Source organism: Nipponia nippon, unplaced genomic scaffold, assembly GCF_047370975.1.
Source record: "Nipponia nippon isolate SJK-2023a ecotype South Korea unplaced genomic scaffold, ASM4737097v1 scaffold_5, whole genome shotgun sequence".
Classification (NCBI taxonomy): Eukaryota; Metazoa; Chordata; class Aves; order Pelecaniformes; family Threskiornithidae; genus Nipponia; species Nipponia nippon.
In genome coordinates, this window is record NW_028262369.1 from 60,132,084 (window position 1) to 60,151,847 (window position 19,764).

At 44.7% G+C, this 19,764-nt stretch overlaps 1 protein-coding gene across 12 annotated transcripts in view; it reads left to right on the top strand.

The window, feature by feature from the left end:
- Positions 1 to 19,764, top strand: part of LRRFIP1 (LRR binding FLII interacting protein 1) — a 120,235-nt gene that overhangs the window by 42,886 nt on the left and 57,585 nt on the right. For 9 of the 12 annotated variants that reach the window (XM_087730719.1, XM_087730721.1, XM_087730720.1 and 6 more), the window contains exons 2-3: positions 10,857 to 10,943; positions 18,378 to 18,395. In XM_087730719.1, coding sequence (XP_087586845.1) covers positions 10,857 to 10,943; positions 18,378 to 18,395 — 105 coding nt within the window. Of the gene's footprint in view, positions 1 to 2,720; positions 2,815 to 10,856; positions 10,944 to 18,377; positions 18,396 to 19,764 lie in introns of those variants that run through there. The other 3 variants (XM_087730709.1, XM_087730718.1, XM_087730717.1) reach the window with 3 other exon arrangements.

Genomic DNA, 19,764 nt, shown 5'->3' on the forward strand with positions numbered 1-19,764 from the left:
CTGTTTCACAAAAGAAAGACTTGCTCGGTGTTGCAGGGCAGAGCGGAGAAGTTGCCAGCCTGAAGGCAGGATCCCCCAGCGCTCAGGGTGTGTCTCCAGGCAAGCCAGCCAGCTGGGGCAGAAGGCACTGCTGCAGGGCATGCCAGGGTCTTCCTTCAGGTCTGTCGTCAGTTATTGCAGGTTTCTGTTGTTCTTTGCTCTTGCTGACAGAGGGTAAGGGAAACGTAGCAGACTAGGAACTTCATCAGCCTTAAATAACGGGCTTAGGGCTGTATGTTATACCACCTGAACAGGAAGGCATTTCCTGGTCATGTTACATTGGCCTGGTTCCTGAATTCAGTACAAGCCATACCGGGGGATGAAATGGGTATCTGTTAAACATAGATTTAAATTACAGGCGTTTTCTCTGCACTGCATGTTGACTGCCTATGAAGTATGCTGGGCAGACCATATTGACTGGCTTCCTTTTCCCCTTTCACTTCCCCTTTCCTGCTTCACAGGAACGTATATTATTTCTATATCTATTAGTCTCTTTATTTTCACACTCACATTGAAGTGGATTTAAGATGGGTCAGTTTTGTTGTGGTGGTTGGTTTTTGTTTTGTGTGTGGTTTTTTTGGGTTTTTTTGGTGTGTGTTTTTTGTTTGCTTGTTTTTTTTAAAAGCACGGTTGGGTCCTTTACCCTGTAATGAAGGAAAATACAAATCAAGAGGAAAAAATAACTTGTAGGTGGTTTTGGAGTTTAATGAACAATGAAGGCTTTGGAGATGTTATTGCAGCCTTTCAGTACTGAAAGGGGTCTTAGAGGAATGATGGAGAGGGAGGTTTTTTACCAGGGCCTGTAGTAATAGGACAAGGGGTAACGGTTTTAAACTGAAAGAGGGCAGATTTAGATTGGATACAAGGAAGAAATGTCCTACGATGAGGGTGGTGAGATGCTGGAACAGGTTGCCCAGAGAAGGTGTGGGTGCCCCATCGTTGGAGGTGTTCAAGGCCGGGTTGGACAGGGCTTTGAGTGACCTGACCTAGTGAAAGATGTCCCTGCCCGTGGCGGGGGGGGAGGGGGGGTTGGACTAGATGATCTTTGAGGTCCCTTCCAACCCAAACCATTCTGTGATTCTATGACTTATGTAAAACCACAGTCTGTTTTACAAATGCAAAGCTTCCCCTCACTTAAGCGGGTTTTCTCCCAGGGCCAGGGTGCAAGTTTGACATCCCTAATGCCTTTTATTTAAAGGAAGCATGTCTGGCCTTTCCAGGGACAGTGAGACATGGCTGGTGTCCAGGGACTGCCAATGAATCCAGTTGAAGTATTGCCCCCTGAATGTAAAATCGTGCCAGCGCTTCCAAATTAGCTAAAATACTGTCAGCAGCATGGCAGCCTGTGCTCTGCCAGCGTGAAAAACCGGTTTCTCTGTACTGGGCTGGCAGCTCATGGAAAAACTGAGCTGGCAGCTCATGGAAAAACTGAGCTCAGGTGGAGGCTTCGCAGGGCTCCCCAAACTGCGCTGGCTGACCGGGGAGGAGGGAGCAGGGTTTAGTTGCTAAGGAGCAACCTGTTTTGCTGGTCTCTGCAACCGGAGAAAATCCGGTGCCAGGAAGGTGGCTCTCCGCCTGTTCCATTGTTGCTGCGGCAGAATCGCAATGGATAAAATGAGCTGCTTAAGCTTCCGTGAATCCCCCTGCCCTGGGGGTTCCCTCCCTGCCCGCCCGTCTCCGGGAGGGGGTAGGTGTGTGCGCTTCGGATGCGGTCGGGGGAATCGAGAGACGGTTTGGATGAAACCGGGTGGCATTGAGAGATGGCACTGATTTCCGTAGAGCCAAGATTTCTGCTCTGACTGTGCCCTGAATTGTTCTTAGGGTATTGTCCTGTTTAGTGTCATCTAAAAACACTTGTGTCCTCTAATCCTTCTGATTTTTCCCTTAATGTGTTTTAGGCTCCTCCAGCTCATCACAAGAGACCTTTTGAAATGCGGAATTGCCTTTTTTTTGTCCAGCCACTGTTCCTGATTGCTCTTCTGAAGTACTCTGACCCCCGATTAGGTGCTTCCCCCCCCCCCCCCCCCCCGGCATTTCTTTTGCCCATTCTTTTATTGCTTAGAGCGTAATGCTATTTCGTAAAGACTAAAACCAACGCCGGCACTACCCAGCGTTGATCACCCGTTTTAAGCTCAGCTCTACACAACCCAACACACCATGCTGATACAACTGCAGGAGATCAACAGTTAGGCGGTTTATTTCTGCGATGCAAATGCTGGTCGGTGTGACTAGCTTATAGCATCGGTTCAGGTGCTCCTGAACGGTATCTTCCAGTGTGCTGGGGGCAGCAGCTCGGCTGTGCAGCCCGGAGGGCGGACGCCTGGGGTTGCTGCTGGGGCTGTTCACCTTCCTCGAGCATAAAAAGGAGGTTACGAGCTTTGAAACCATTCTCAGAACTGCTTTCCCTGACCCCGAGGGGGGCTAAGGGAAGAAGCTCGTTGCACGGGTCCGGCCGGGGTTTGGGAATAATAATCGGCGGGAGCAGCGGCAAGCCTGCCGGTAACCGGGGGAGAGTACTCGGCGCGCTGCCGCCGAGACGCCCCGGAGCTGGGCGCAGACCCCCCGCAGCCGGCCGAGAGCAGCGCCGAGCCGCCGGCGGGCTCCCCCGGCCGCGGGGCGGCCCCGGCCGCGCCCCGCCCCCGGAGCCGCAGGGGGCCGGGCCGGGCCGGCTTCCTGCGGCGCGGAGCGGCGGGGGCAGACGGCCGGCGGCGGGAAGGAGGGGCGGGAGCCATGGAGGCGGCAGCCGACTGCCTCAGCCCGGCCGCCCGGCAGCAGGTAGGGCCAGGCGGCGCGGCCGCTTGCACCCGCCCCCCACCCGCTTCGGGGGGCGCCGGCCCGGGCTCCGCGTCGCGCCCGGGGCGGCCGCGGGCAGCGGGGCTCTCGCCCCAGGCGGGGCAGCGGGCCGCGCTCCACGCGGTGGCGGGGACCGGCGCGCCCGGCCTCGCAGCCGCGCCGCCGCCCGCGGGCTTCCCTCCGCCGCTGCCGCCGCTCTCCGAGGTCGGGCGGAGAGGTCGGGGCGTGCGGGGGCGCTGGGCTTCTGCGCGGCTCGGCGTTTGGTCCGCTTTTGGGCAGGGGGTGTACTTCGCAGCAGCTCTGCAGAGGCGGGTGCCAGTGAGGTGCTTGTGGCTGCCGCTGACGGCTGCGCCAGGTAGCTAATTCTTTAAAGCGCCTGGCATTTACTAAGGCTTGCTTTTAAAAATCGGAGACTAAAACGTAAGATGCAGAGTTTGGTACGGGACCAGATATGCCAACTGAACCTGTTAAATGTTTCCTAAATAAAGTTTCAAAACAGCCCCGTGTGACCATAAAATGTTAATGGGCGGATTAGTCATCCGCTGACATAAACTGTCACTCTCCGGTTCACCCCTGTCACTGTGTGAGCGGGAGAGGAGCTGTTAGACGAGCCCGTAATGGGCCTGTCTGTCTAACCAGTGACGCTGGTACGTGGGTACTGGGAGGGAATCCTCATGGTTATGTGTAGGCTAAGGTTCATGAGCGCGCTGCCTTTTAATGCTAATGTGCATTTAAGAGGAAGGTGAGGAGTTAAGCAGCATGTGGACTGACCGAGCCCTACGTGATTCATAGGCTCATTGTCATATGAGTAAGTGGTGCAAAGTATGTTTATAACTCAGATGCAAAAAATGTCAGGTAAATATGCTGGTTTGACTTCTAAACATAGAAGTCATTTGTAGACGCTCTTGTTTCAATGCAAAGGAGCGCGTGATAACTCATGGTGAGCTCCTGGAACTCGCTGGTTTAGGTCACTTGTTGCTCAAGCGGAGAGGGGAAAAACATTGCCATGGGTTGGCACTAGTTTTACCTGATAGCTGTGTTGGTCAGCTGTGTTAGAGGAGTATTGCAAATCAGGTGCTGCTTGTTTAAATAGACTTTAAATTCTGTAGAAGTACAACAAACCTTATCAGATTTCTTTTGTCTGATGAAGTATGACTTACATAAATAGAGTGAACAGTCGTATAACATTTGAGGAAAAGCCTTTACCTGCAGAATATTGGAATGGGATGGCATCAGTCATGAAAAATTAAACGTGTGCCCCAAAAGTGACTTGCTGGCTGTATCGTAAGCATGTTGGCAAGAAGTTTAAATCAGCCTGAGAATGGCTATTGCAGAAATACATAATAGTAGTTGCATACAGTGAGCAGGTGTAATTTAGTCAGGCAGACCTGTGTTTTAAAGCTTCTCTGACAGTGGGATCAGAGAGCTTTCCAAGTATGGTTTGGGGCTGGCAAACTAACACTTCAGTCCTCCACAAAAAGCATGATACTAACTTTGATTACTAGTCTTAGAAGCAGATAATTTTGAGGACGTTGGAATTAAGGGGTGCTTTGTATAGATCGAAAACTCTTACGTACGTAGCTATGTGGCAAGTCAACATAGTCATTTTTCACCGCTCAAAAAAGCGGCATAATTTCCTGCCTTTGTTGGCTGTTTCTTGGGGCTTGCAGTCGAACAATGAACTCTTGGATATTTCGGAAGGGGAAAAGCTCTGAGAATTCACACCTTCAGGATGTGTGTCGTTAGCCTCTACCTAACGAAGTCACCTAAATAATTCTCTCATCAAAATGATAATGAACGTGCAGCTTCCCCTACGCTGTGCTCGTGGCCAGGAAGTCATCGCTTCCGTAGCCATTGTGCGTTGCGCGCTGGCCCAGCAGCGCTGGCTGTGGGTGCAGCCAGACCCTGCCTGGTCTTGGGGAGTGGTATTTAAAAAGGGGGTGTGTGGGGGTGACTCTCCAGCAGTTGCAGATCTCATACTCCCACTTCTCCCCACTGCCTCGTGCTGCAGACAGCAGAAGGAAATGTTTCTCACCCTTTCCAGCTGATATCAAATCTCTCTTCTGGCTTTCTCTTTTTTTTTTTCACATGCAGTTGTACTTCAGTAGTGAACCAGGTTACAACCTGCTTAGTTTTTCCCTGTTCAGAGCTAAACATACTGAACTCCTTAAGGCAGGATAAAGGTCTGCTGCTGCATAGGACTGGATTTTTATTTTAAAACTAAAGTAACCCTTAAGCAGGGGCGTCAAGTGCTGAGCAAGCGGACCAACAAAAGCAACGAGCATTTTGCAGTGCAACAGTATACTTCTTTTGGGGCTTAGGGGCTATAAATCATTCTGGGCAACTGCAATAAAATGACAAAAATGCAGGATGTGTAGTAGTATTTGAGTGAGTTACGTGAATTAAGGCGATTATTTTTCAGCTGGTGTGCATTTCCATGTTCATCTCAGCAGTGTGGTTGCCATCTCCTCTTGGTTTGCCCACAGGGCTTTACAGAAGCCCCTTAGGAGGTTTTTTTTGTATGACATGCACAGTACGGCTCAAGCTGCCAGTTCTCCTCGTCAGATGAGCAATACTTCATAAAAGGGAAGTTACAAAAGCTTTGTAATGAGTGCAATTAGGCTTCGTATTTTTATTCTTCTGTTTTTGCCAGCGATCTGTCACTTTTGATTGAGGCCTGTATTGCTCACTGAGTCACTAGTGAATTTTTCATGATTTTAAGATTAGTTCCTTCAATCTTAGTGATTTTTTTTTTTTTTTTTCATCTTGAATCTGTTGAATAGTTATTTATGCTGGCAACCTTGAGACTGTTGTTTTTGCTTTTGTAGTCTGAATTTCAGAAGTCTGTATGAATTTATTGGTGATTTCATGATGTTCAGGTGTGTCTCTTGTAGGCTACGGTGTCTCTCTGCCGCTGCCCTTAGAGGTGGCTTGAGTCTGGGCTCTGACAAGTGCTTGGGCAGACTGGATGAAGGCCAGAGTCATCGAGGCAAAGCCTGTTTTGTTTTAGTCAGCACAGAGAGAGAAATGTGAAATTAAAGTTTCTGTTTCCAGGGCGTGCAAGAAATCAAGGTATTTATAGCACAGAACTATTAAAAACTTTTTAAAAGTGTGGATTGACAAACTTAGATGAGTTTAGTCATGCCCCTGCTTTTGAGGAAGAGGTCCATAATAAATCTGACACGCTTGTTGTGTTAGTCTAGAAGTCTGCAGGTGACAGGGGAGGTTGTGTTATGAATGTCCATGCCACGTGGCTTGCTGTTGGGGCAGCTTCTTCTGTCAGTAGGTGAGCTGCGCTCCTGCGCAGGAATATCTGTATTTAATAGTTCCTGTTTGTCTCCCACACTTGCTGCAGAATTTGCTGGACGTTAGGGTTGCTACCAGACTTTTAGTTTGACTTTGATGAAATTGTACACAGTAAGTGTTAGGTGTGGATTCCTCCCTGCCCTGATTGACTTACTTCCTCTGAGCTCATGAGCAATGCCCGGTTTGTCACCAATGCCACCTGCAGGATATCAAAAATGTTCATTCGGGTTAAGTAACTACATCAATTAAAGCATGGTAGAAATGGGACTATGAAGGGCGCAGGTTGACCATTTAATGACTAGCCTGATTATAGCATAATACATTTCTGCTGTGTTGGAGAACGGCCTCCAAAGGCTGGTGTGTAGCCTCAGATGAGCGGGGTTTGGAAACACTGAGATAGGATATGGGACTTGTGCAGCTGGGGGACTGGTTTTGCTCTTTGTCAGATGAGGACTTTCCTGGGGACCTGTGAGTGTGTGGGAGCTCTTTTCCTCCCACGAACTCTAGTGGTCCTGCTTTTTTCTTAAAGCACCAAAGGAAGATGGATGACAACTAAGAGCATGTGAAGTCTTTTCTTAACCAACCTTACCCAAGGAAATGAAATAAATTTATTTGAAGGAAGTGTTTGGTTCAGGCTTAATCATTATCTCAGTGCTATTCGTATCACTGGTACCGTCAGAAGCCATTGCTTATTGTATTGATCAGATGGCTGCACTGAGAATTTGTTTTCCTTGCGTATTTCTTGTCACCCATAGTTTCATTTTGCTGTGGATTTGAAAACACTTTAGGGAACGATGGCTGGTTTCTTACAAACTGCCTTTGTCTAGCCCAAATGAGCAGTGTTTTTGTCAGGAACCATGATGAAAATAATTGTGTAGTCATCTAAATCTCACCCAGACACCGCTGAGAACATGTTTAAAAATGTAACAGCCGGTTTACTTACAGTATTTGATGCAGAATACCAGACCTTAAGGTAGGAACTAACAGCAGCCTTCTGACATACAAGCGGAGGTTACTAAGAAGCCGAGAGCCAGGCTCTTTATGGGGGTGCATGGCAGGAGGATGAGAGTCAGTGGTTTTAAATTGAAAGAGAGCAGGTTCTGACATGATGTGGGTGGGTGGGTGGGGAATGTTCGCTGTGAGGATGGTCAGGCATCGAAGCAGGGGCCTGGGAAGGCTGTGGAGCCGCCAACCTTGGAGGTTTTCAAGAGCCAGCTGCACAAAGCCCTGAGCAAGGTGGTCTGAATTTGATGCTGACCTTGCTTTGAGCAGTAGGGTGGACTGGAGACCTCCTGAGGTGCCTTCCAGCCTGAACGATTCTGTAATTCTTTGATTTGATGTGATAAGAATTAGTTACTTTAAAATACTAGTGTTCTGGGTGGAATAACATTGTGTTGACTTCTTACAAAGGTTCTGGTAGGGTACGTGCTGAGGGCAGAATTTGTTATGCTAAAAAAAAATTAAAAAGTTATTTAAAAGGATCCAGAATATATTGTTTCTCTTGTTTGTGTTGAAAGATACTTAATGCTGAAGAGCCATGTGGCCATGGAAAGAAAAAGTTCATAAATAAAAAATATGCTTGTTCCAGATGTAGGCTATTGTTAGTGAAAGATACTAAGTGAAAATGCACTTTTACTCTTGCATCTCTTAAAGGTTTGCAAATTGCCTTTGCATGAGCAGGCAGAGGACTGCAAAGCTGAAATAGAATAAATTAGAGACACCCCATGGATTGGCACTTAGAACCGAAATGTATCGTACATGTAACCTGTCATTTACTAGGATATTGCACAAAGAAAAACTGATTTAACTTACTGCAGTTGGTATTGGTATCTAGGGAACTGGCGAGCCTTGTTCTCAGGGAGGCCTTAGAATAACTTGCTAAACTTTTTTTTTTTTCTTCCTTTGCTTCATTTCATTGTATATTGTCCTCACTTCTGGAGAATATATAATTCTGCAATATAGCTAGTGAGCATGCAGTCCTTTGGCCCTAATCATATGAGGAAAACAGAAGGGGAAATACATACATGTGTGTTAAGCACAACATTTGAATTTTACATACTGGCATAGAGTTTTTCTAACATGAAAGCTCAGCTGGTTCTTGAAATTCATAAGAACAGTATTTACAATAATTTTAACATCAAAATAATCTTGTTTCTGTCTTTCTGGCAGGTGCGATGTTAGAGATACGCCAAACAGTACAGAACTGTGTATTTTGCTTGTGGAGACTTTAAGGTCCCTTGTTTTCTATATGGGAAAAACATTGTTTGCACTGATGTTCTTCACCCAGATCAGGTGCAATTTTCAAATGTATGTGCGGCGTTAAGTTTGTTTACTTTAATTTTCATGCTGTTTCTTAGGACTACTTAGAGTTTGCATGTCAGGATGAGGGAATGCATCTCTAAACCATAAGGAGTCAAAGGTGTTGTTTAAAGCTGTATCTCCTGTTCTCTCTCTCCCCCAGAAATGGTTAATGAGCTGGGGTCCTCGGAGCAAGATTCCCCTTGTGTGCACATAGTGTTTTAACGGCTACTGGCAAAAGATGGTGGTTGTTACCTGGTATGGCATGGTATGAATCGGTTGGCAGCCTCTTGTGATGAATAGCCCAGAGCAGTCCTTGTCTCTGACACTGTCCTGTATTTACAGCAGTACCGACTGTGAGACAGAGGTACAGTACTGCTTCTGCAGGTATTGAAATTTATTTTCAGATAAACGGAAATGGGTCATGTCAAGTCAATATCATAGTTGTTCCACTACTGTGATTTCTTACCTCTAGCATACATCTTGCAGCACGTTTATGTAGTCATAAACGATTTCAAACATTGCGGGTAAATCATAACGCTGCCTGGCAGGGATTCCGCCTAGTGTTTGCCCAGCAGCAGGGCTGTGGGTTTCTTCTTGGACAAACTACTTCAGGTTGTTAAGTGCTGTTGAAGCCACGGTCCCTTGAAAACGCTTGTGCTAACACATGCCTTCTCCCTGGAGCCTGCTGTCATTTGGCGCCCTAAGTAACAGCACGCTGCGATGATGAGAGGGGACAGTTTTTGAGTGGAAGCGTGGAGGTGTGCTCCAGGTATGAGACCACGGGTGCGTTTTGCAGTTTCTCTTCATGGCAGAGCCAGTTACCTTGAAATTCAAGCAGTGAACTTGAGAGAGAGCAGCACTCTGTGCAAAACCAGCCCTTTTCTCATTCTGCCACGGGCATTTTTACCCTCTGAGAAAGTTTTTCTGTTGTTACAAGTAATTTTTCAGGCTGAAGTTTTCTGTGTTGCAAGAATTAAGAACTCAGTTCATTTAAACAGATCGTGTTTGCACAACAGGGAGCTGCAATAGTTGTCAAAAGGAATCTGCCTGCCTACCAGTTTGAGTCTAGGGGTAACGGAGTCAAACGGGGCAGAACGTTGATAGCTGAACAACATCAGCATTTAGGGATTGGGGCTGTTTGTGGTGGGGCCTTTTAGAAGGTGGGTGATGTGAACTTAATTTTTAACCTAGTGACTGTATATTTTAGATTTTGTTATTGTTGATAAGGGTTTTAAGATATACAGCACTGCAAGGCTCCCAGTCTTCCCATACATCAGCTTGTGTTTCGTTTTCATTAGCCCTTTTCTATTAGCTGAAAACTTCATCCAGCCTACTCCTTTTTTGGCTTCCCCCCAGTGTTTTGTGTTTTTGAAGGTTCTGACCCTTTTCCTTCTACTTTGAGTGGTGACTATACTTAAAGAAGGGAAAAGAAGTTACACCTTCCTTTTTTTCTGGTTTTCCTTCTGTTTAGAAGTGCTAGTGAAAGCACTGGTGTTCTGGTTTTCTATATGCTTGACCTTGATATTATTGCAGTTTTTTTTCTGTTAAATTGGATGCTGTACTTACCCTAAAAGCTTTCAGAAGCAGAGGAGTTGGGTGTAACGCCAGGGTGACTAGCTGAGTGATGCCTTTTGCTCCCTGCTGAGCTATTCTGAATTACACTGGGTGAACTGCTTGCAGTCGCACTGTACCAAGCCTGAGCTAATTTTACATTTTTCTTTAGAAGACTAACTGGTTTTGCCTGGGATTAAAAGCAGAATATTAAAAATGTTACTGTATAGCATGTTCCAGCACTTCTAACTGGGCTGAAATGAGGAAGGACTGTCGATCTCTCCCGAGAGGCCTGTTTGATTTCCACTCCGGAGAGGTTTGGACTTGAATGTGGATGTCTGGAGACTTTGTCCACTTTCTCAGGTTCCTTGCTCCCTCACCTCCATCATTTCAGCCTTAGTTGTGCGCAGTCATGCCGAAGAGCAATGTTTACCTAACTGCTGTGCCCATGTATGTGTGTGCAATGTCAGGGGTTAGGAAAAATGGCACGTAATGTGTTTGCTGTTGGTCAAATTAATTCATCAATAAAAAATAATCTGTACCACGCGGGGGGGGAAGAGCAAAACCCACGTTTTGTAAATGTCGCTGTTTCCTCTTGATCCACACAAATAGTAATTAAAGAAACGCAGGGCACTTTTAAACACAACTGCTAACCAAAGGTGGTGCCTATGCGAGGGTGTATTACCTGCCTGTGAAGCATAACAAGTTATGGAAGGCAGGGCCATTACTTGCAATAGGGAATTAACTCCTACAGATACGTTTACAGTCTTGCCGAGTCAAGTCTCTGGATTTCATGCCCTGCTTAACAAGTGTGTTTCACGTTGAATTGTCCAGCATTTATTTCATTGCTGTGTTCCTGTTCACAGGCTGAAGCAAGACTCGCAGCAAAGCGAGCGGCACGGGCAGAGGCACGGGAGATTCGAATGAAAGAACTGGAGAGGCAGCAGAAAGAGGTATGGTCAAGGCTTTGGGGAGGTGTTTTGATCATCTTCTTTCCTGAATATAATCTGAGATCCTGGAACAAAGCATTAATCTGTATTTTGTTGAAACATTAATAGTCTGTGTGGAGCTGATGTTGATCACAGGATAGCAAATAAAATAGCCTGGAAAACATACGGATTGTAGCAAGAATTTTATCTTGGTGAAACCAGTATAATTATTCACAGAAAATACTGGTGGTTAGTAATCATTGTTTAATATTAAACTTTTAAGTATGCAGCTTGTTTATGTGTGTATTGGGGGAGGGGGGGTGGATTCCTACCACTTTGTTAGAAATCTAATGAATAGGGAAGACTCTTGGCCCTTGTATAACTCTTCACTAGCAAGTTGTTATGCTTTGTTGCTGTGAAGCTGGCATTGTGATCACCCCTCTTTGTGAAAATGATGGTCTGCTGTTGGCAGAAGTAATGACAGAAACTGAACTTGGCAAAACATTACCTTCTCCAAAGTGTTTGGATTGAATGCCTGGTGTAGTCTCTCCTAAATTCTGGAAGAGCTAGTTGTTTTTATATCATCAGCAAAGTTTCTGTGCCTCTGCACGCCAGCGTGTGGGAGATCATGGGCTTCCAGTGTAGGAATGATCGTAAAGACCAAAAAGGCTTATTCATCTCTTCTTGTGTTTGACAAGTAGGAGCTGTACTAAATGTTGTTCTCTCCACTCCAAGAAACTGAGAGCAGTGTTTGTTTTGAAGTTCTGGAAGCTAAAACAGTGCTGTTAGAATGGAGCTGCAAGCAGGGGTTGGCACAGGTGGACTGAACCAGAAGGGCTTAAAACTTGTATTTGTTGATGTGCATTTACTGAAACAGCAGAGTAGACATAACAGGGCGAGCAGTAATCATAATTTAATTTTTTCAAATAGATTTTGAAGGAAAGGGAAGAAGTAAAGAGTTCGGGGGGAGGGTGTGGCAATACGTAGTAAGAATAAATGTGCATCTCTGCTTTAGGGTGCAGAGAAGGATTCAGTTTAGCTTTTAAAGTGAACGGGATGTGATAGCAGACTAGTGTTGGTGCAGGCTGCAGGAATCGGCCTGGAACAGAACCACTTGGGCAGTTTGCCCGTGCTCAGCTTTGTGCTGGAGTGTCTCGTCTAGTTGAGGCACGTCTGTATGTGTCTTAGTGCCCTGTAGCCACAGCAGGGTTAGATGTGCCTGCAAACACACCAGGAGTAAGAGCTGTGGGGGAGCGTTGCTGCAAGCACAGTGCTTGTGGAAGAGAGGAGCCTTTTTCTGATACAGTTGCTGCTTTTTGAAGGATGTTTCTTGCAACCTGGAGCACAGTCAGAAGGCCTGGACTGCAGATAAGCGTCGGTACTGTCAAGTTGCCTGCTGTGCCTACAGCCTGAGTGATGGGACTTGCCGAGCAGCCTTTGGAAGATGTGTGGCAAACAACCACTAGGTGTTTTGTTGGGGGAGCAAACTAAATGTGGGTGTCATGGCACCTGATAGCGGTGTTGCCATCTAATTTGCAGATAACTTTAACGGAGCTGATGACCCCCTTGAAGATTAAAAGCTGATGCTGCAAAGGGTGTCCTAGTAAATTGAAATTTTGGAATGAAAACTAAAGCTTGTGTGTGTGCTTGTGCAGTTAATAACTGAAGAGCTAGTGATCTGAAAATGTGTGAGAACTAATTTGTATAGAGAGAAATCGCATGGTACAGGATGTTGCTCTGAAATACCAAATTCAGTGAAAGCTAGGCCAGATATCCACTACAATCTGTTTTGTAATTCACTGGCATAAATTACGTAATGTGACTACATATTTATTTAATATTTTGCAAGCTTTGGATATTCCCTAGTTTTTTTTTCAGTTAACTTACTCCTAGCCCCACGATGCAAGGTAGAGCTAGTAAGGATGGCTGCAGGAATTTTTTCATTGCCAGAAGTATCTTGCAGATATAATAAAAGAAAACATAAATATAGAAAATCCCAAGCAGCGATCAACACAAGAGATTTGGCACCTACCCCTTAGAACATACTGTGATACTGGTGTCCATACAGCTTGTTGTCTGCCATCTTCATTTTCCTTTGCAACTTTTCAGAGGAATAAACAGCACATTCCCACTACTGCCATGTTGAATAACCAGAACTTAAAGCACTTGCTTTACTACTTCAGAAGGGTTTTTAGAGCCAGTTACAGGAGTTAAAAAGCAATAAATAAATTTATTGCATGTGTAGGTACTTGTTTATGCTTAAAGCAATGTACATGCCCTGACAGGCTTCTTGTGGAGCATGGTTTACTTGAGAATATATTTATATTGTTGGTCTGGGTTAAAAGTTTCCAGATGTTACCATTACAAGCTATAAACATGGCAGTATAGCTCTTGCTGGCAGTGAAGTAGGGTGTTTTAATGATTTGGACTGGAAATTGGCTCCTTTCCTGCCCATCATCTAGTATTAATGACATTTCTTAATCTGTGCTTTACTTTCCTCATTTTAAACAAATTGGGTGACTTTTGTGTCATGAGTCTACGTATGTGATTTAACTAATGTTCTGTTACCATTACAAAAGAAATATCCATGCCAGAGCACCGAGTATCTGAGATTTTTGTTCTCTTATGAATGTTTCTGTAGGTAGAATGAGCAGCAACTTAATTAGAAAGCTATGAAAACGTTTGCCCTGTACTGGTTCTGTAGGCTAGCCATATGTCAACAGTGCACCAAAGATTGGTCACAACTGCATAGTAAAGCTCATCGTAAGTGGCGAGGACTACACGATATCATACCGAGCTCCTCTTTTGGCAGGAATTATTTCATGTAGCACACATAATTGACAGCACAAATTGCTGCATAGTCACTTCTTTTGGAAATTTAAAATTATATTTGTCATCAGCCACACTATTGATAAGCTCTTTTACTTTCAAAAGGAGCACGCGATGGGAAGCTCGTGGCAGACAGCTTGGCTTTAGATGGCGGTGAGCATGCTTGCTGCAGGTGTGGGCTCAGCCCTTGCTCAGGCTGCCGTACCTCTTGCCAGTGGTCGCTGCTATTCATCTCATGGTTTGTGTGCTCAGAGGGATAGCTTTAGTAAACTTGGCTTGAAATATAAGGTGCTTCTAAGAATTCTTCTGGAAACTTAATGTGAAGCAACATACTTCTGTGGTAGAACAATAGTTGGAGAAACTATATAGCAGAAATAGATGGGCTTTTGGAACAAAACACTCTGAATTGCAGTGTGAGGTGTGGGAAAGTTACTGTGGAAGGCTGCTGCTGTTCGCTGTGGTGGGGCAGGACTGCAGGTGTGTTCCAGAGGTGGTATCATCTCATCACCTGGCATCGCCTCATGCCAGGCAGCAGAAAAAAGGATAAGTGTGCCAGTGTTGTGGGGTTGGTTTGTTTGTTTTCCGGGGAGAGGAAGGTAAGGAGGAGAGCACAAGTACAGGTTTAGTAGGAAAGATAAACTAGGTAAATGAAAAGTGTTTTCTGAAGCTGAAGAAGGAAAATGAGCCCAAGAATCAGGATCTGATATGTGCTAATTTATGAAGATAAGAGTAGTGGTCACCCTTGAATTGCATATATGTGTATATATTTAGCAGGGAATGGGTTCCTGGACACGAGGCTCTAAGAAAGGCACAGATCTAGTAAACGTAACTGCTTGAATGTTTCTGACTTCTTATTCTGTGCTGCTTCATTGTTATCCACCAAAGATGTAAATAATTAATCTGGAGGTCACAGCAGGTTTTCTGGTATGCTTCCATGCATAGTAAGTCAGTACAGGAGAGCTCTCATGTGAGGCAATGCCAGTGCATGTTCTAAGCTGAAAGGATGATTATAATGGATGACACTTGCTCCCTCGCCTGCTTCCATGCCACTGGTACCCACCCAGCTGGTGGGAGTCAGAGCAGTGATGAGTCCTCTGTTTTTTACCATACCATGCTGCCATGGTCTTTAAACATTTGGTTTTACAGTTGCAGAGTCTAAAGCCAGTCCGTTTGGCTCATATTGTGGAGATGTGTTTGGTACTGAGAAGAATGCTTGTGTGCATTCAGATATTTATTTTTAATTCATGCAGAAGAGCAAGTCAGGAGTTGTTGGCTCAGTTTTTCTGAGTAACAAATTGTTAATTCTCGTGGGGCTACCAGGTAAAATGGAGAGAAGTATTTTTTTTGGGGTGGGGGGGTGGGTTGTTGGTTGGTGGGGGTTTTTTGTTGGGTTTTTTTTTTCCTTTCCTTAGACGCTTGGCATAAGACATATTAAAGCCTTTTTTCCAAGAAATATTTAACAGTAATGTTTCAAGACACGTAAAAGCTGCAGCACTAGGGCTAATTGTAGAGAACATTTTATGTAGGAGTACCTTCTGTGTGTTCTGCTGGCAAGACTTTAAATGTCTCTTCGAGGACTGACACTTGGAGACCACAACTTAAGCTGCTATTAGTGCCTGAAGTGAAAAGAGAATGATCTCCTCCCACTCCTTAATCTGCAGGATAAGATTCTTGCTTGCCAGTTCACACAGCAGATGAGCCGGTACTTTTAGTTGAAGGCAAGAGCGTTGTGCTTGTCTCCTCTCTTCATTTTCAGCTTTTGCTTTAAAGACACAGCACAAAACTTGCTTTTGCTATTTTGTAAATTGGCTCTTTACCAGCATGCTCATTTGCATGTACTTGTCCTCCTTTGGATTTATATTTCCTTGGAATAAAATATGTTACCAATACTTTCTGTCGTGGGTTTCTTTTTTGCCACGTCAGTTCCTTGAGCATATAGTAAACGTAGTTAATGTACTAAAGCCAAGTTAATGTGGGCAAAAGACTTGCAAACACTCTTGATCTGCTCACCCATCCTGTTGCCTGTAACTTAGGCCCCTTCTTCCCTTGCTAGGATTTGGTGCCTGCAAGTTTGCTCTGAGTCCGCGGGTCCCATGGTGCAGCTGGCATTCAGGGTTGTGTGAAGCCATTTAAAATCCCAGGCAGTGCAGGAAAAACTAGAGAAAAGCAGAATTCTCATGGCTTGAATGGAAGGGGAGAGACTGACTATGAAACTTGGTGCTTGCATATGCAGGGAAGAAATTAAGGAGGTTTGTGATGGTTATCTATATCTTTCTTATACAACCAGTGTGAAGATGCACAGGAAAATTTGGAGAGGGACAATGTTGAAGGTGTTTTTAGCAGACTCTGAATTTCTGCCTTCTGCTGCCATCTAACCATGCTTCATTGGCTTGTTCTGTCTGGTCCAAAAGTTATTTCTGTGAAAAACTTTACTTTTGTGGGAAGCCTCGTATGACAAGGAAACCAGGGAAGCAGCCTGCCACCAATACTGTGGACAAAACTACATTTTTTTTGTCATACTGCAATACAGGAAAATGCTATTTAAGACATTTGACTGCTTACATATGTGTCTATCAACTCTGTTAAGCTCTTCGTGGGGGGCATTCCTGCAATAGACATTATTGTTTAAAAGTGTTTGTTATTTCCTATAACATACTATATAAGAAGGACAGTATGCTGATGAGAGATCAGTCACTTCGGAGCGGAGCTGTTGTAATGCCTGTTAGCTAACAGATGACCAAAAAATTCCAGGTTTTATAAAAAGTTGGAACAGTTGCGATGACGCACTTGGCTTTGTCCCTGTGCCTCTCTCCACCGCCCTCCGCGGTGTCTGGCTCTGAACAAGGGCCTCGTTGTTATCTTATCCATTCACAATCTGGGTCCTGGACACAAGATCTTGTGTGTCTCGCTTTGCACTCAACAGGAATACCTGCTATGCCAAGCCTGAAGCATTGGGGTTGGGAAAAGAAGACTTCCATGTGTTGCCTTGAAGCGTGGGTGAAACAACGGCATGGGAAAGTTAAAGCTTAAAGGTTAAACAGCTACATGGTAGTTGCCACATCTAAAACAGTGGTGGTTGCCTTCTCTGTATGGATGAAAGGCACTCCGTGAGGGCAGTGGAGAAGCGAAAGATCAGAGTCAGTATGCAGTCTTGGGAACTGTGGGAGGGTTTAGTTAATTTTCGTCTTCAAGGTTTTCTTAGTGAAAGGTAAGCGAGGTGATTAGTGTGTGGGAATGCTAGCTTCAAATGTGGGTCTCAATTATCCCCCCTGCGCTTGCAGGAATAGGAATTAATGCGTCTGAGGTATTAAAGCTGGGTTCTGCAGTTGTCCTTCACAATCACGAAGGGGAACCTGGTCGGGCTGTGGAGGCAGGGACTGTAAGAAGTACACTCTGCTTCCCAGCATTGGGATCTGGGTCCACCTGAGGTGACCCAGAAGAGCAGTGGATGGCAGGGAACCACTGAATATCCCAGAATACGGGAGACTGACTACCCTGCTGCCTGCTGAAGGATTGGAGTTGGAGCAATGTACCGTTCCCTCTGGGTTGTACTCATAGAGCAGAGGGGCTGGTGTTGGTGTTTATTCAGCATCAGTGCTTATCTAGGAAGATAAGCAGCAAGGCAGCTGAGGGCTTTGAGACCAGAGCTGTGGTACGTTTCCTACAGATACAAAGCTAGGTGTTCAGCAGAGAAGTGGGGAGAATGAAGCTGCAGTTTCCTTTTGAATTTGTGTAGCCAGTTAGGTGTTTTTGAAGAAGGGTTTCTTCCTTCAGAAATGCTAGGAGAGTTGCATGAAAAAAACATGTTTTCTGTTTTCATGTGGATTTACAAAGCTGATCAGTGAAGGGGCAGTTCTCCACTTAAAAAAAACCTGAAATGTATTAGAGTGGCTGTAATGCTTTTGTGTGTTATTAAAATGGTTCAAGACTATGGAACAACTTTGTAGAGTCAGCAGTGCATTTATTAGTGCCTGCAAATGGTGTGAGGCTCCATGGAAATATTAAAAATTGAAAAAGCAACCTGCAGAGATCCTCCAATGCTGGCAATATATGTGCAAGAAATTTTCAGAGAGTTTTAACAAGCTGACACTGTGCTGTATATAAGTGAAAGATGTATAGCATTGATGCTTTTGTAACTGCTTAGTTGGTTAAGAACAAAATTTGTCCTTAACAGAAGAACAGATTTTCTGTAGTAAATGCTGTTTGCTTTTATTGGAATGGTAGATGCACAAGTGTCATCCTAGGTGAATATCTGGGCATCCATTACTTTGAAGGACGGCGGTTAAAAAAAGTGAGAGGCCCTAGCTCACAGCTGGGTTAGACTCTGGTCAGGTGCGAAGTCTAGGAAGCAAATGTTGCATCTGCCTCCAAGAGCCTAGTGGGTATGAGAACAGGAATGCTGTATTTTAGCTGGGCACCTGGAGGAGGCCTAGAATGTAAACGCTGCTTTCATTCTACTTAATTCTACAGGGCTTTGATGTGCACTTTTTTGTATTTATGTTTTGCTGTATATTCTGTATAAATGATTTTTTTTCCACCTTCAGAATGAGCTATGGAACATTGCATTGCTATTCGTTCATTCATGCTCGCTTTCGTTTCCTTGTTTCTTTCCTTTCCCTTTTCCCCTAGATCTATCAAGTTCAGAAGGTAGGGATTGCTCCCCTTCATTCTTGTTTGCATGTGTGTGTTCCCACGTTATGAGTCTTGCTAGCATTTCAGATAAACCTCTTAAGAATGGAAGACGCACAGCAGGCTTTCCACGCCATTCCCTCCCATAGTCTTGTGGGGTGGATAATAAAGGGGAGTGGGGGAAGATGACCCATGTAAAATGTGTCTGGTCAGGCACTTAATATATTTTTTTCTACAGACTGTTTGGCAAAGAATAAGCAATGAGCGGAAGAGTGATTTGGCAAACCAGCCATCACAGGAGAGTGTGGTGGCTCCATGTGTCACCACGAACCATACAGACATTGGTGTGTTGAAGGCCAAGTGTATTGCTGAAAATATTTCAGGCTGGGCAAGCATCTAACAGGTGCCAGCAGGAAGAATGACTTTCAGATGACTTTGTTTGCAGAAAGTCACTGAAGTAAATCGGGGATGCTGTGTTTGAATTTGAAATCTTTCGGTAAATAAATCGTATGGCCTTTCTTCCAATGTGACTGAAGCATTGTAAATGCTTTTGTATTGTTTAATCCTCTCTCACCTCAGTTTAAAGTCATGATCTCTTCCCTCCTCCCAATTTCCTTCTCATAGTTCCAAACAATGGCAAAGATAATAATAATGATAATAGCTATAACTGAGGTCATTTGCTATGTAATAACAAGAGCTTTGGGTTTTGTGTTATGATGTTTGGCTGTTGTATACTTCCAGCATGTGAACTGTGTGGTACCTAGAAAGAGAAGTAGCTCCAAAGAGATTTTGCAGGGAGGAAGAAAGCATATATTTCTTCAAGCCTGCCATTTTCTACGTTATCGAATATTTCTTTTTTTTTTCCTGAGATATTTTTATTGCTTGCCGAATGATGAATGTGTCCTAAAACCACAGCCTGTTTGTTTTTGTTCTGGCACTCCAGCAGCCTTAACTGCATGTTTCACTCGCTTGACCTATCAGTGTGGTGTGCTTCTTGGAAATGCTGTTTTCTTCTTTAAGTGCGTATGTATACGAAGGTAGCTACTCAAATCATGTGCTCTGGTATTTAATCCTGACCCCGTCAATTTGGCAACAAATATATCTTACTCTTGTTTTTATTTGTGGAGTTGACTATGTACTGAGTGACTCAAATTAACATCTGCCCGTGGATCAACAGGCTTGTTATCAGTCTCCTTTATAGGAACTAATTTAATCTTCTGGTACATATGGAGCCTCATGGGAGACAAGGAGGTGGTTTGCTGTTGGTGTCCTGACATGGAAGAGAAGATAAGTGGGTTAGCCTCACAACATCCCGTAGTGAGTTTGCAAGTCTAGCAGTTTCACTGTCACTTAGTGAGAAAATCTGATCTGGACTTCTCCCTCAATG